At 54.8% G+C, this 13,607-nt stretch overlaps 2 protein-coding genes across 5 annotated transcripts; both read right to left on the minus strand.

The window, feature by feature from the left end:
- Positions 1–52: 52 nt before the first annotated feature.
- Positions 53–3,106, minus strand: atad1b (ATPase family AAA domain containing 1b). 3 transcript variants are annotated; one of them, XM_085904110.1, is made up of 10 exons: positions 3,004–3,106; positions 2,213–2,415; positions 2,029–2,127; positions 1,831–1,951; positions 1,564–1,764; positions 1,307–1,413; positions 1,142–1,231; positions 1,006–1,056; positions 784–920; positions 53–714 (listed from the first exon to the last, which is right to left on the minus strand). In XM_085904110.1, exons 2-10 carry the CDS (start codon positions 2,384–2,386, stop codon positions 594–596), a joined length of 1,101 nt encoding a protein of 366 aa, XP_085760236.1. In that variant the 5' UTR covers positions 2,387–2,415; positions 3,004–3,106; the 3' UTR covers positions 53–593. The 3 variants fall into 3 exon arrangements, with proteins under 3 accessions (XP_085760236.1, XP_085760237.1, XP_085760238.1); XM_085904111.1 differs by having other exon boundaries at positions 2,976–3,081; XM_085904112.1 differs by lacking the exon at positions 3,004–3,106 and adding an exon at positions 2,574–2,903.
- Positions 3,107–3,741: 635 nt separating this feature from the next.
- On the minus strand, positions 3,742–13,602 carry aatkb (apoptosis-associated tyrosine kinase b). Of its 2 annotated transcripts, none has more exons than XM_085903611.1 (14): positions 12,495–12,738; positions 11,422–11,549; positions 10,397–10,514; positions 9,763–9,842; positions 9,368–9,486; positions 9,215–9,302; positions 9,018–9,148; positions 8,715–8,799; positions 8,527–8,648; positions 8,291–8,440; positions 5,215–8,224; positions 5,011–5,134; positions 4,726–4,938; positions 3,742–4,650 (listed from the first exon to the last, which is right to left on the minus strand). In XM_085903611.1, the coding sequence occupies exons 1-14, from the start codon at positions 12,583–12,585 to the stop codon at positions 4,622–4,624; spliced, it is 4,488 nt and encodes a 1,495-aa protein (XP_085759737.1). In that variant the 5' UTR covers positions 12,586–12,738; the 3' UTR covers positions 3,742–4,621. The 2 variants fall into 2 exon arrangements, with proteins under 2 accessions (XP_085759737.1, XP_085759736.1); XM_085903610.1 differs by having other exon boundaries at positions 3,743–4,650; positions 9,368–9,471; positions 12,495–13,602.
- Positions 13,603–13,607: the final 5 nt, after the last annotated feature.

The following is a 13,607-nucleotide window of genomic DNA, read 5'->3' on the forward strand; positions in this document are numbered from 1 at the left end:
TCAACGAAACGGTACATTGCCTTTCCGGTTTGGTCATTTGTTTTCTGAAATGTTAATTTGTTGTAATTTATTTTGTTTGTAAATGATACACTTTTCAAAGAGTAAATGAAACTTTCACCCAGAGCTTTTACAACTGCAACTTCAAGATGCACTGTCAACAGCTTTACATAGTTTGACCATAAGTAAAAGAAAACAAATGAGCGACCATGAGGCACAAAACCGAATAAAGGTGCATTTCAATAAAGCAAATCAACGATAGCAGAAATAAAATACAATTTCAGAAAAACAAATAAACACAAGTCAAAGAAAATTGAAATACCAAAAGTTGAAACAAATGAGCATTTCTGAAAAGTGTTTTTTCAGTTGTTTTTTTTCCATTTGCACTTACCAGACACCAATTATAGTAATGCCAGAAACTGTTTTGACAGTTTAGTCATTTTAGGGAAAGAACTTTTCAATATAAATTTGGTGGACTGATCATAAACATGTTTGGCGATCAGAAATCTTGGCACGGGAACATTGAACACGCCGACCGGGTGGAAATCGGAGCGGTGGCGTCGCGGAGGTTTAGGAGGGGCCATCGTGGTTGGGGTTCAATCCAGAGCAGCGTGCAGCAGGGCACCGTGACTCCCGGCCATCTTGGATTTCTTCATCTTGGCGATGGCCTTCTGAAGATCAGACGCGTGAATGGGACGGATGCAATCCTCTGACGGGCTGAAAAGCACAAAGGGCCAGATGGTAACGACGTCCCGGGGCGACATTGCGGATTGAGGGGTCACTCACCCGTCGTCGCCGCCGCGAGTATGCACAAAGTCTCGAACGCACAGCAGGGCGCTGTCGCGGCACATTTCCCGAAGGTCACTGCCGGAGAAACCCTCCGTTTCCTTGGCGATTTCTAAAAGCTCCACCGACTCGTCCACCTGCGGGACAAAGGAATGAATAGAGGAAGCACGGGAGGAAGGAACACGGAGCGCCAAGCGGCACTCAGACGAAACGTGAACTCACGCTCTCGTTTTCCAGGATGAGTTTGAGGATTTGCTCCCGTTGATGCAAACTCTGCGGAAATGCAGAAAAGACAAGAGATGAACGAGTGGGCACGCTGCAAATGTGACGGCCACAGCGTGAGGTTGCGCCCGCGTACCGGCTGGTTGATGTGGAACCTGGTGGGCATCCTCCTCAAGATGGCCGAGTCCAGATCCTGAGGTCGGTTGGTGGCTCCCATGACGATCACCTGACGAGAGCGGCGGGTGTGCTTACAGAGGGACGAGCCTAGCGGGGGCGGGCCAGCGGTCGGCCGCAGTCTCACCTGACAGCGGTGGTCCGTGTCCAGGCCATCCCACAGACTCATGAACTGTGCCTTCATCATGGCCGTGGCCTCGTGGTCAGAGCTCGAGCGATTCCTCAGGAACGAGTCTGCCAACAAACGCCCGCGATATATGAGGATATCTCGAAAAAACTAATGCTGCTCATAAAGACGTTTCTTGAGCAGTTTATGGCAATTGGGCCGCTTGGATGCAAAATTCATTCATTCATAATGTCCAACGGCACCCGTGAGCGCCTCACCTATCTCGTCGATGAAGATGACGGCGGGCTGCAGTTTGACGGCCAGGGAGAAGACGGCGGCGGCCAGCTTCTGCGACTCGCCGTACCACTTGTCCGTCAGCGTGCTGGGCTGCAGGTTGATGAAGCGGAAGCCCGCCTCCTTTGCCGTCGCCTTGGCGATCAGCGTCTTCCCACACCCGGGCGGCCCGTACAGCAGGACCCCTGTTGGCGTGACAGTCGGTGAGGAGGAGGACAAAGAGGGCGGCCGCCGTGAAGACGACCTCTGACCTTTGGGGGGCTGCAGCAGTCTGGAGGCTTGGAAGAGATGTCGCTTTTGGACGGGCATGATGACGGTCTCCTGCAGCTCGGCGATGACTTCGTCTAGACCGCCGATGTCGCGCCACGACATCTGCACGAGAAGGCCGACGTGACGATAACGTCACACCGTTTGCCTTTCTTTCGGTTTGTGGGTGCCTGCGTGCCGACCTGCATGCTGAGGGGGTCCACCAAGTGGGCGGCGATGCTCATCTCGTACTCGGACAGCTTGACGTCTTTGACGCCGATCTGCCGCATCAGCTTCTCCGCCTGGCAAAAGTAGTCCAAAGGAACACGGTCAATACAAAGCTACTAGAGGAGATTACGCGCAAGTGACCAGAGGACATCAACTGACTTGTTTCTGCGCTTCCATCTTCTGCTTGCGCGTGGGGTCGATGGCGTCCACCATCCATTTGACGGTGAAGTAGGTGATTGCGCCGAAGATGGTCAGGCGGAACAGGAGCCCCACCACCTCGTTCCTGCCCAGAGGCCGCGCGGCGTGCTCCACCGGAAGCTCCCTCAGCACCATCCCGGCCAAATTCTCACGCCGCAAACTGCCTGAAATGCACATTCCACTCAAGGTCAAAAGGCCATCTCAACATGATGCAACACGTTTGGTCAGTAAGATCCCTTAGATTTTGGTAAAACATCCATCGTTGATCATTGGCAAAATTGTTAAACTGCTCGACATAATGACGTTCATTGTCAGCACACACATTAAGGACTTTGTGTCCAGCTCTGTTTGGATCATTGCATGTCTCTCACGCAACGAATGAAGAAGCTTCTCATCTATCCATCTCGCTTCCAGGTATGAGCACATTTCCGTGCACCTTGCTAGCCATTCGTGTATTTATCTTTCTTTTTCCTGCATATATCTTTGGATACATCTATTTGTTCGAAAATGCTCCCGGCGATTTCGTTATAGTTCTTCCGCGGTTATTCTCGGCTTGCAAAAAGCCAAATTGTCAGCGCTGTTCTCGTTGACGTTAGCATTAGCATTAGCTTGACCTTCCGGTCTGTCCGTGCTCACAAAATGACTCCCTGAGGTGACACAAAGCCACAAAACAAACATCCAGGCTAAAACATCAACAAACCAAAACAAATTTGAAACGAATCACCGGAGTTGACTCGAGTGTCCAAACGTACAGCGTGTTGATGACAGCTTGAGAGGAACGTGTCTGTTGTGGTTAGCGTTGCCTCGTGAGTGAACGATTCGTTGAAAAGAACGAATGTTTTCAGTGAACGAGAGTGAACGAATCACTTCCTAAAGTGATTCGATCTTTTTTTCAGTTCATGGCTTCAACCAGTAGATGTCAGTCATGCGCATCAAAGCTGGTGCCACCCGCCGTAAAACAAAACGAAGAAGAAAATGACGTACCTTCCCATTCACGAACGACTCGTAATTTGCATTTCCAATTTTTTTCACCTAAATGTTGAACAGAGGCTGTGATGTACCGAAGTCATATTCCTTGTTTGGCACAAGTACTAATGGTGTAGTAGATAAGCTTTTTGCCTTATGTTCGGGAGAACCGAACACCGGGTAAAGTTAAAAACCATTTTGCCATTTTGCCGGCGAAACTCGGCTTTTATTTTTGGTAGTCTAGAGTACATAGAGGACGTCTGGTCGAAAGTGAAAAATGGACATGTTCATTTTACGCTGGGTTACATACAAGTGAATGGGGGCACTGCCATCTTGCGGTAGCTTGGCGTCATTACATGAACTGCTTCATAAATTATGAACTGCATGCAGCCTTACACTATTCAAATCTTAGCCCAAAGTCTGCTTCATGTGGGGCTCGACCAATACTCTCCCGATCACCGGGTCAAGTTAGAGTAATTATGCTCGTGCTTCCGCATTCACCGCTTCTTCTTCTTCTCTTCGGCACTATGACGTGTGTACAGCAGACCAAAACTTCCAAGTTCCAAAAGAAATACAAGTGAAATCAAAACAAATATAAAAATGACAATTGATCAAACACTTTAAAATCGGTTCATTTTAATAATCAAATTATTTTATCCTATATTTTGATCTCTTAATGGAATGAAGTGGCCACTCACTCCAATGAATTTAAAAATGTTAAATCAGTTTGTTAGTTACAACTTCAACTATTTAAACAGATGATTGAATACACAAGAATGAAAGTGTGTTAAAACAACAATTGTTTGGCTAATTCAATCCAAGACATGAAGAAATCGTTGTCTTGCTATTGCTCAATGTTGATATTGTTAGTTTGTTCTCATGTGCCTTACCTGCACAAATCAAAGTAAAATAAATACAAACACGCAGGTAAATGTTGCCCCCCCCCCCCCCCTCCTGAATTGGATCCCATACTCGTATTATTGTTGTGCAGCACTTCAATTAGCAGGGTTGGCCTTACGTGTGTTTGCAGGACGACGCGTTGCCCTTTTTTTCATCCACAGCTTCATCCGGATTCTTCCTTGACATTGTTCAAACGTGGGTGCCATACACTTTGAACACGAGCCAGGAGAAGGAGAGTTGATTGTACAAATAAATAAGCATAAATATCACGTCCAAGCAGCGACCTCGAAGGCCTTGTCGGATTCCGCCGTGAGAGAAATTTGTGCGTCTTTTGTCGTCGTTTTCAAACATGCACGTAGTCGATGAATCTCAAAACGTCTGTCTCTCTTCCATTTTCATTGTCTCAGAAAGGTCGCCTTGCACCTTCTTAAGTCTCAATGCGTCTTATTCTTCATCAAGTGGACGTTTCCATGAGCGTCAAAAAACGCCGGCGAATGTGCGTCTTCACTCTTTGTCTCCGTCCTCGCTGCTCCCTGCCGAGCAAATGCAAATAGACAATTGTTTTGTTTGTCTGTTTGTTTCCTTGATGGAGGCGCGCCCGTCCTCACCTCCCACAGAGTCCATGTCCGAGTCAGAGATGTGCGTGATGGAGAAGCGGGACGCGCTGGAGGGCGACACGGTGAAGCGAGAGAAGCCGGCCGCCGACTTGCTCTCCGGGGGTTCGGCGGCGGCCCGGGACGGCGAGTCGTCAGCGGCGGCGGTCGCCGAGGATGTCGGCAGAGGAAGCAGGGGGAAGTCGTCCTCCCACTCGAAGCCCGCGCCTGACGTGCACAACAAGCAAGGCCGGCTGAGCGGCTGAGTACGAAAACCGAGCTCGAGACGGACACACTCACTCTCTTCGGAGACGTTTCCGTCCGAGGAATCGTCCGACGCGACGAGCCTCTCGGGCCATTTGGTGGCCGAGCCCTCCGCGGCCAAAGGGAACCCGTGTGCGCTCAGCTCCTTGGTGGGACTCTCCTAAAGTGGGAGGACATGATGAGCAAGTCTCCAGGCTGAACCTGGAAGTTGCATTACTGAATGAAAAGTAACAGTGTCACCTGATCGAAGAGATAGACGGTGACGTCATCAAAGAAGGACACGGTCCTCTTGTTGGCCGGCAGCTCCCGGTGGAGCTCGATCACAGCGGGCGTCTTGAGGAGGCCTCTCAGCGTGTGGGCGCGGCTGTCGTCGCTGATCACGGTGGGCACCGGCTGCCACTCGTCCTCGCTTTCCTCTTCCGGGACGCCCGAGGCGCGCGGCTCCTCGTCCGACTCGTCACTGTCATCTGATCCGTTGTCCGAGCCGCCGTCCGAGCCGCCGTCCGCCTCGTTCCTGTCCGGAGGGCAACCTCGGTCTTCTGATGACCTTCTGGAATTGGCCGCCTGCTGCAAGGCCACCTCGTCTTTGGGTAAGCCGTGCGGCATCTCGGGCCCTAAAGCTTTGTCCTTGGGCGGCCCACCCCTTCCTCCTTCTTTCTGGAATACGGCCGTGGACTCGGGCTCTTCCTTCAGGGCGTGGAGAGCCTCCTCCATGGCTCCCACCACCTCTGCTGCCCAGTCTTCAAGAGATGAGCTTTCCTCGTGGGACGGCCACTCGTCCAGGCCGCCTTCTGTCGTCGAACCCTCCAACGAGTCGTCTTCCGTCGGGCCCACCGCGGTGTCCTTCGGTGCGAGCCGGTCTTCATCGACACAACCGCCCGGGCTTTGACACGCTCCCTCCTGCTCGTTCCCCACTTGGCGTTCGTTCTCATAGTCGGAGAAGTAGGCCGAGTCCCTGTACGGAGTCTCCTGACTTAGCGGCGAGAAGGGCGGTGGCGGCTCTTGAGGAGATGCTTCCTCCTTCAAGGCACCCGCAGGGCGCTGCTCCTCCTTCACGCCGGTGTGGACGGCTGGCCGAGGCACGTCTTGCTCTTTGGCTTCATGAGGTTCTTTCGGGACAAACTCGGGACTTTCGTTATTTTCCGTGTCGTAGCCGCTGTCCGTGGCTTTGGGGTAACAGGAAGGGCGGGGCCCGGAGCCCTCTTGAGACCCGGGGACCGACTCCGACGAATCCGCCGTTCCTCCCTGCGACTCCAAAGGAGGGGAAGCGTTGGGCTCGGCGGACTCCTCGGCAAAAATCTCCGAAGTGACGTCGGTGATGTCATCGATGCTGTCGTCGTCTTGGTTGTCGGGGATGTCCGTGAGGCTGACGCTGGAGCCGCCTCGGTCCAAACCGCTATCTCCCGCTTGACTGCTCTCTGATTGCGGATCCGTCACGTGCGCCGGCACGTGCTTGGTCTCTACGGGCGGCGGCGGACTTTGGCTCAAGTATTCCACGTGGGGCTTGGTGACCGGAGGATGTTGTGTGACGACGTCTCGCTTGATAACGTCTTCCGCTCTGAGCGCCGCGTACGGTGGCTCCTTGATCGGGGCGGCTTTGGACACGACCGGACCTCCCGGCGCCGGTGAGAGGTTGATCATCTCGTCACCGCTCGGGTTGTCGGTGACTTTGTCGCGACGGTCGTCGTTACTCACCATCAAGCCCGCGAGCGGATCGACAAAGTGCGTGTGGCAACAGTCCCTCGGCGGCATCGCGTAGGCGGCGCTCTGGTGGCACGAGTACACGGAAACGTCGCAGCGCTCCGGAGACACCGAGAGGGGGTGTCGACTCACGCGGCCGCGGTCGTCTTTGACCCGGCGGGCTTCCGGGTAGGCGACAGTCTTGGGGAGGCTCCGGTAATGCGGAGCTGTCCAGCAGTGGTCCACCCCGACGCTCGGCACGCCGTAGTCAAAGTCCACGTAGGTTTCTCGTCTGCGGCTCCGACCGGCTCGTCTTTGGGGGCGACGCTGTTTGGAAGGCCAAGTGTTGCACGAGTGGCTCTCGTCTCGGTCGTCATCCTCCCCCGAATGGCTGGCGAGGGGCCCCACGAAGATCGCCCTCTCCGTCTCCGTGTTAATGGCGACCGAGCCGCGCCCGCCGTGATTCGGCATGGTCTTCCGCAAGGAACCCATCATGTCGTAGTAGCCTCCGGTCATCGTCTTGCCGATGATGGAGGAGTGACCGGTGTCCAAGTCCATGTACGGGTCTCCGTAGACCTGTTGGGGCGGACTGTCCAGGGAGGGGGGCGCTCCCACCGGGTTCTCCAGCTCGCCCAAGGCCCGGCGAAGGCTCCTCGACCCCCAACTTTCTTGAAGCTGCTCAGTGGCCAGCTCTCCTCCCATCAGATAGCGCTCAAAATCCACGGGCGGGGAGTGCTCATAATAGTAACCTCCATCCCGGTCTTTGTAAGACACGTAGTGACTGGACTCCCAGGCTCGCAGCGGGCTGTCGTCGCACGGCTGGCCCAAGAGGGGCAGACCCTCCGTGGTGCTGAGGGAGATGGCGGGACTGGAGTCGGTGGAGTCGTAGACATTGCAGATATCCGCCGACCAGTAGCTGCCGCCCGCCTCGGCCAGCGACGGACAGGCCACGCAGCCGCCCGAGTCGGCGCTCCCGCTGAGGAAGCTCCCGCCGCTCCGGAAGTCCGGGCTGTAGGAGCACACGGAGCAGTCGGCCGGCTCCAGGCCGCAGTCTGCCGGTTCTTCGATGCGGACGTAGAATTCGCTGTTGAGCGAGGGGCTGTGGGCGCTGAAGACGGGAAGCACGCCCGGAGCGTAAAGGGGAGAAGCTCGGAGGTGGAGGCTCTCCAAGTGGCAGCCCGCCGGAGGGTAAAAAGCTTCACGGCTGCCGAGTGCGCTCGAGGACTCGGCGCCCCTCTGGGACTCTTCCGCCCTGGCCCGCTCCCAACGGTACTCAAAGTTCAGGCCGTGGCTGGTCTCGGTGATGGTCAGGACGTCATCCCCGGATTCCGAGTGGTAGCCGTCAGCGGATGAGAACTGCTGGAGGAGAGGGAAGGACGAGAAAGCGGACGAGGGCTGCTCGCGAGCGCCGCCGCCACGGCCGCCGGGCCGCATGGAGTTCCAGCGCCTCTCGAAATCCTCCTCGGCCTCACTGGCCCCCTTAGCGCACAGGTAGCTCAAGAGCAGGTGAACTTCCTCGGCGGTGGGCCTCTGATCGGGCGGGAGCCAGCAGAACTGCATCACCTCGTACCTGAAAGTCAGCCGGCAAGCCATGAGAGCAGGGGAAGCCAAATCTCGAGCGTGCTTTACGTCTCACCAGCGTTCGGCCAGAGGAACTCGGAGAGCGGGTTTGGCCAGCCGCAGCTTCTGCTCCCTCACGGCGTGAGACAGAACTTGGCGGTCAGAGTAATGGTCGTAGGGTTGCTTTCCCAGCTCCAGCAGCTCCCAGATGGTCACTCCCAGAGACCTGACGGTCCAGAAGCAAGCCAAATCCTGAGTCTGGCCCATTGCTCCATCTAGTTTGAGCGACCGGACGGCGGCGGCGCCGCTTACCAGATGTTACTCGGTCGGGTCTGCTCGGCCACCAGCAGGTTTCCGTGCACGTCGTCCAGCAGCTCAGGAGCCATCCAGCGAAGCGGCACGTACGTCTGCTCGGCCGTGATCATGTAGTCGTCCTGACAACGAGGCATAGTCAATATGGGGGGGGGGGGGGACCTCCTTGGATTTGGTGCAGCGTCCACCTTGTACTTGGTGTGTGACAAGCCGTAGTCGCCGATCTTCACGGTGACGTCGGCAGTCAGCAGGCAGTTCCTTAAAGCCAGGTCGCTGTGTGGGCATGTCACAAAATGGCGCATAGTCTTTCTACTCCGGGAAAACAAAAGACGAGCGGACCCCGCCGTCTGGCGCCGAGGGTCCGCCGCCCGCAACAAAATCACTGATGCTGGAGTCTTTGAGCAACACTCGGGCAGCACCAGGATGTTGTTGCGGGAAGCGGCCTTTTCCGACATCGGCCACGGAGGTTTGCGCTCGCTCGCTCGCGTTACCTGTGAGTGAAGTTGTGCGCGTGCAAGTGTTTGAGTCCGGAAGCGATGTCGCAGGCCATCCTCTGGAGGAGTAGCGGCTCGGGGACGCCGTCGGCGTCCCCGTTGCTCCTCAAGTACGCCTTTACGTCACCCTGGCAACGCAAGGCACCGTCACATCCCGTGGCCGGCCACCGGGGGCAGCGTTGCATGCCACTCACCAGCGGGCACAACTCCATGACCAGCAGGAAGGGCGAGACGTCGGTGCACTGGGCCAGACACCGCAGCAGAGCCGAGTGCTGCAGCACCCTGAGGACCGGGAAGCCGGGCGTCATTCGGCGCCGACCGTCAAAAAGGGGCAGAGGCGGGCGTACCGGTAGGGGCGCACTTCCTCCAGGAAGTGCATCTGATCCTCTAGACTGGCGCTGGCCTTCAGCTCCTTGACCACCACTTGACTGCTCCTCAGGTTCTCATTCACCTCCCCCAGAAGAACCTGCCACACGGACACGTGGACACCAATGCAGCAGGAGGACACACGGACATGTGGGTTGACACAAGGCAGTTTGAAATGGAAGGGGGGTGAGGGGGTGGGGTGGGGGGGGGCACACATACCCAGTCGTGAAGATAACGCAGATGTTGATGAGTGTGGAAAACAAGGATGGAGAGAAGAAGATGTTATCTGCTTGCAAACACTCGAGACACGTCATGATGATGATTGCAAAGGGGTGGAAGACTTTTTGGAAGGTTTCGCCAGCGAGCCGGCTCTTACCTTGCCGAACCAGCCGTTGCCGATCTCTTTCAGGTAGAGCAGACTCTGGCGACTCAAGTTGGACCATTTCGGGTGTTGCGCTGTGAGGACAGAGAACGGCGGTCCACGCGAGAGTCAAACAACGTCCACCCAAAGACACTCGAGCAGAAACTCGCTCCGGCTCGTTCTCGTCTATCCTTCTTTCATTGTGGGTGGAGGCGAAGACAAACGGGCCTTTGTGGTGTGACCCTTCTCCAAGAATTGCACACAGGCCAGCCAGTGTCCATCCTGGACGTGGTGTCATCTCCCCCCACGCTGCTCGTTCCTGACAGCCGACCCCGTTATCTCACCCCTTTGGCACCGCTTGGCACCAGTTGGTACCAGTTAGCGCCCAAACACAAGCATGTTGTGTGGATTTCTGTCTGTTTGTTGTTGTTGTTGTTGTGTTTACGTGCGCCCCTAATCAATACTGGCGTCGGTCGGTGCTCTAAGCCGCTTCCATCCGGCCTCATCGGCTCGCCAGCCGGGAAGTCGTTAACGGGATGCACTAGCGGCACTGCCGTCTAAATGGACCCAGCGATGCAATTAGAACGGGGCCGCCCACTAGCCCGTTTTAGCTGAGGTGCTTGGGAAATTGACCCGTGTTGGGACTCACCTGCCGGCGCCGCCGCCCGCCTGGCGAGTGGCAGGACGTACACGTCCGGGCGGGCCTGCGAGAGCGGCGTGGACGCCAACGTGTGGTAGCCCTCGCCATCGGCGACGTTGCGAAATTCCTGAAATGACAACGTACGCGTCACAAGTTCCACTGTGGCTTGAATATGTTATGCCGACGAAAGGGGGGGGGGGGAGGATCTCCTCGAGTTCACTGCAGCGTCCAATTGCAAAGCCCGGTTAGCAAGTTGCGGGAAAACCCGGCCAGGTCCCACAAGAGTTTAGGAATGTGACCTGGCAACACCCCCGAAACAAAAACACACACAGACACACACTTATCCCCACCCTTCTTTCTTGTGCTTTCTTTGGTGACCCTCAAACACCTCCCCCCCCTATCCACTCAACATGGACTCTCCCTCCTGCACTCCCTCTCTCCCCGTGTCCACTTTTCACATAAACCACATACACACACGGATAAAAACACAAGCAGCCACGAAGTGCAACAAAGCCAACTGGAGAAGGTTGTGGTGCTGCAAGGACACTTACCTGACGCAGGTGACCACACACGCACTCACGCGCGCACACACACACACACACACACACACACACACACACACACACACACACACACACACACACACACACACACACACGCGGTGGTTGACGTCCACTCTTGGAGCCCAGCGAGGAGAATGAAGATGAAGAGGACAGCAGAGCGTGAGAGGAAGGCTGTGGAAGGATGTGAGGGCGGAAGAAGGCGGAGCCAAGAGGTCGGGGGTCGTCCCCCCTCCCTCCCTCCCTCCCTCGGGGGAGGAAAAAAAATGGGGAAAAGGACGAGAGATGGAAGGAGAATTGGGGGCTGGGGGGGGTTCACATACTGTGCTGGTGACATCACTAGCACAATTCACACATACACACACTGTCCAATTGTGGTTGTAGTTGATGTGATTGACACAATGCAGACCTTGAAGCACGCAAGGTCGTGACCCTTGACTGTGTGTAAGGGTGTGTATGCGCTGGCGAGCTGACCTCGAATCTGGCGCTGCGAGTCTTCTTGCAGCACAGGCAGGCCAGCAGGACGAAGATCAGTCCCACCACAGCCGACGCCCACACCAACGCCACCGACACCCACGTTGGCTCCGCCCACTCGCCCACACCTGCGGTACGGGACACCACACGAGAATCAGCACAAATCCCGCATGCGTGTGTTGAGTGTGTGCATTTGCAGTGTGTGTGTGTGTGTGTGTGTTACATAAGAGTTGTGCGCACACTCTTTGCGCTGCGGTGCTTGCTCAGGCACAATGGCTTTATTCACTTTGTCGTCTTCCCGTCGAGGCGGGAATGTTCTTGGAGCATCCGGCGCCCGTCCGAGCGAGGATGCAGTTGCCATGGAAACAAGGCGCTCTTTCCTTGGGGCTTCTGCTTGTGGCCCAACGCTACAACTTTGCACAAACTATGTCTCGCTCGTGGATTCAGACCGACGTAGACTATGCTAAGCTAAGCTAGGCTAAAGGATTTAGTGAGTTGTCATCAGGATGCTTATAATGTGCAAATGTGATATTTTAAGAAGACCTGGCCTTTTGAAAAGCAATTGATTTGACTCCAGCTGTTTTTCCCCATTGTGGCCACTAGGGCTTCTTTCGTCTGCTAAAATAAATTTGCTCATAGTAATCCATAATTTAGCGCAAACATTCTGAAAACGACAATAGAGTCTCCCCGTGTCGAGACGATAACATTTTGATGCTTACGTCACATTATAACGTCAATTTCGGTTTTAAAACCAAAATCATATTTTTGTGTCATGGTTATATTTTCCTTTCTTTTGACAAACAGACATCAGGCCTGACAAGATGTTAAAATTAGAAATTTTTTTTTTTTGCTTTGTTAGCCAGAAGCTGGAGCTTCGGTTGCCATGGTAACCTGCCGCACTAGATTGTTGCGTCATCACCAGACGCGATTAGCTGCTGATGAAGACAATTTATGATTAATGAGCCTAACGAAGCTCTGCCAGTCTGACAGCGAGGAGTCGCTCACGTGCGCACACACACACACACATACGCAAATCCCAAAACGGAATCGCAGTGCTGGAATGTTTGGCTCACCTGGGCCAATGGCGTCGGCGCGCATCCAAAGTGTGGCGCACATCAGCGCCAGCAGCATCTTCCTCATCTTCATCCTCATCCCCATCCTCATCTTCACTCCTTCCTCATCTTCAGCTTCATCCTTTCCGAACCGAGCCCGGCCAGCTGCGGATTGACTTCTCCTGAAAGGAGAAAGCTTCAACGCGGCCAGGAAGGTTCCAGAGAGCAGGACATTCCCCGAAGATGGGGGGGTCAGATGGAAGGGGGGGGGGGGGGGAATCAGATGCAGGCTTTAGTGGTCCGTTGGAGCCGGGAAGGAGAAGGGGGAGGAGGGGGAGGCTACTGGAGCTGTCCGCGGTGCTGCTTGCGAGAACGCCATCTTGCTCGGTAATGCTGAGGGGGAGGGGCGAGGGGGCTGCTGAGGGGCATTCACGCGCATGCGCTGACACACATGTGCGTGCACACACACACACACACACACACACACACACACACAACACTCAAACAGACACACATATTCAAAGACAAACTTTGACCCCCACCCCACCGCCAATTCTCATAATCGTCATCAAAATGACCCAAATCTATGGGCAGTGTTGCACTTATGAAGATAAGTGCAACACTGCCCATACTTTGCGTTTCTATTTCACGAAAGCATAATGTGGGGTGACAACGCCCTCCCCTGGCCACCAGGTTGCTCCGCTCCTGCACACACACACTAACACGCATACTTCCAGAAATACTTACAGCAACACATGTAAGACAAAGAAAAAGCGCACACAAAACACACAAACGCTCAAGATAAGGATGATTACATCCCTCCTTTGGTCTTATGAAAACGCATTCATAATTCATGCAGAGCAACATTTACTTTCACTCTAAACACAAATATGTGCAACGTGCACGCCCACGCACACATAGCCGGTTCTCCCTCCTCGTTTGCTTTTTGGCTAATGCTAACGATAGATGCATACTTCCTGTTTTTATTCGCCCTCCTGCTGCTCGAACGACAAGGCGTCATGGGAAATGAAGTCCAACAACAACAGCAGCGGTAAAAAAAAAAAAAAAAACAGCAGCAGTGGTGCAGTGAGTTTCAGTCACCGCTAGACGGCGGGCTAGTCAAGCCCGCATATA

The sequence above is a fragment of the Syngnathus leptorhynchus genome, chromosome 22 (assembly GCF_054491065.1).
Source record: "Syngnathus leptorhynchus isolate UIUO chromosome 22, UIUO_Slep, whole genome shotgun sequence".
Lineage (NCBI taxonomy): Eukaryota > Metazoa > Chordata > Actinopteri > Syngnathiformes > Syngnathidae > Syngnathus > Syngnathus leptorhynchus.

Coding starts and splice junctions, on each gene's coding strand:
- aatkb (XM_085903611.1), bottom strand. CDS start 12,585: ATGAGGATGGGGATGAGGATGAAGATGAGGAAGATGCTGCTGGCGCTG. Junction 10,515..11,421: donor CTCGCAGCGCCAGATTCGAG/GTCAGCTCGCCA, acceptor TTGTCATTTCAG/GAATTTCGCAACGTCGCCGA. Junction 5,135..5,214: donor CCGTCTATCTCTTCGATCAG/GTGACACTGTTA, acceptor CTCCCACTTTAG/GAGAGTCCCACCAAGGAGCT.
- atad1b (XM_085904110.1), bottom strand. CDS start 2,386: ATGGTGCTGAGGGAGCTTCCGGTGGAGCACGCCGCGCGGCCTCTGGGC. Junction 1,232..1,306: donor ACACGGACCACCGCTGTCAG/GTGAGACTGCGG, acceptor CGCTCTCGTCAG/GTGATCGTCATGGGAGCCAC. Junction 921..1,005: donor TCATCCTGGAAAACGAGAGC/GTGAGTTCACGT, acceptor TTTGTCCCGCAG/GTGGACGAGTCGGTGGAGCT.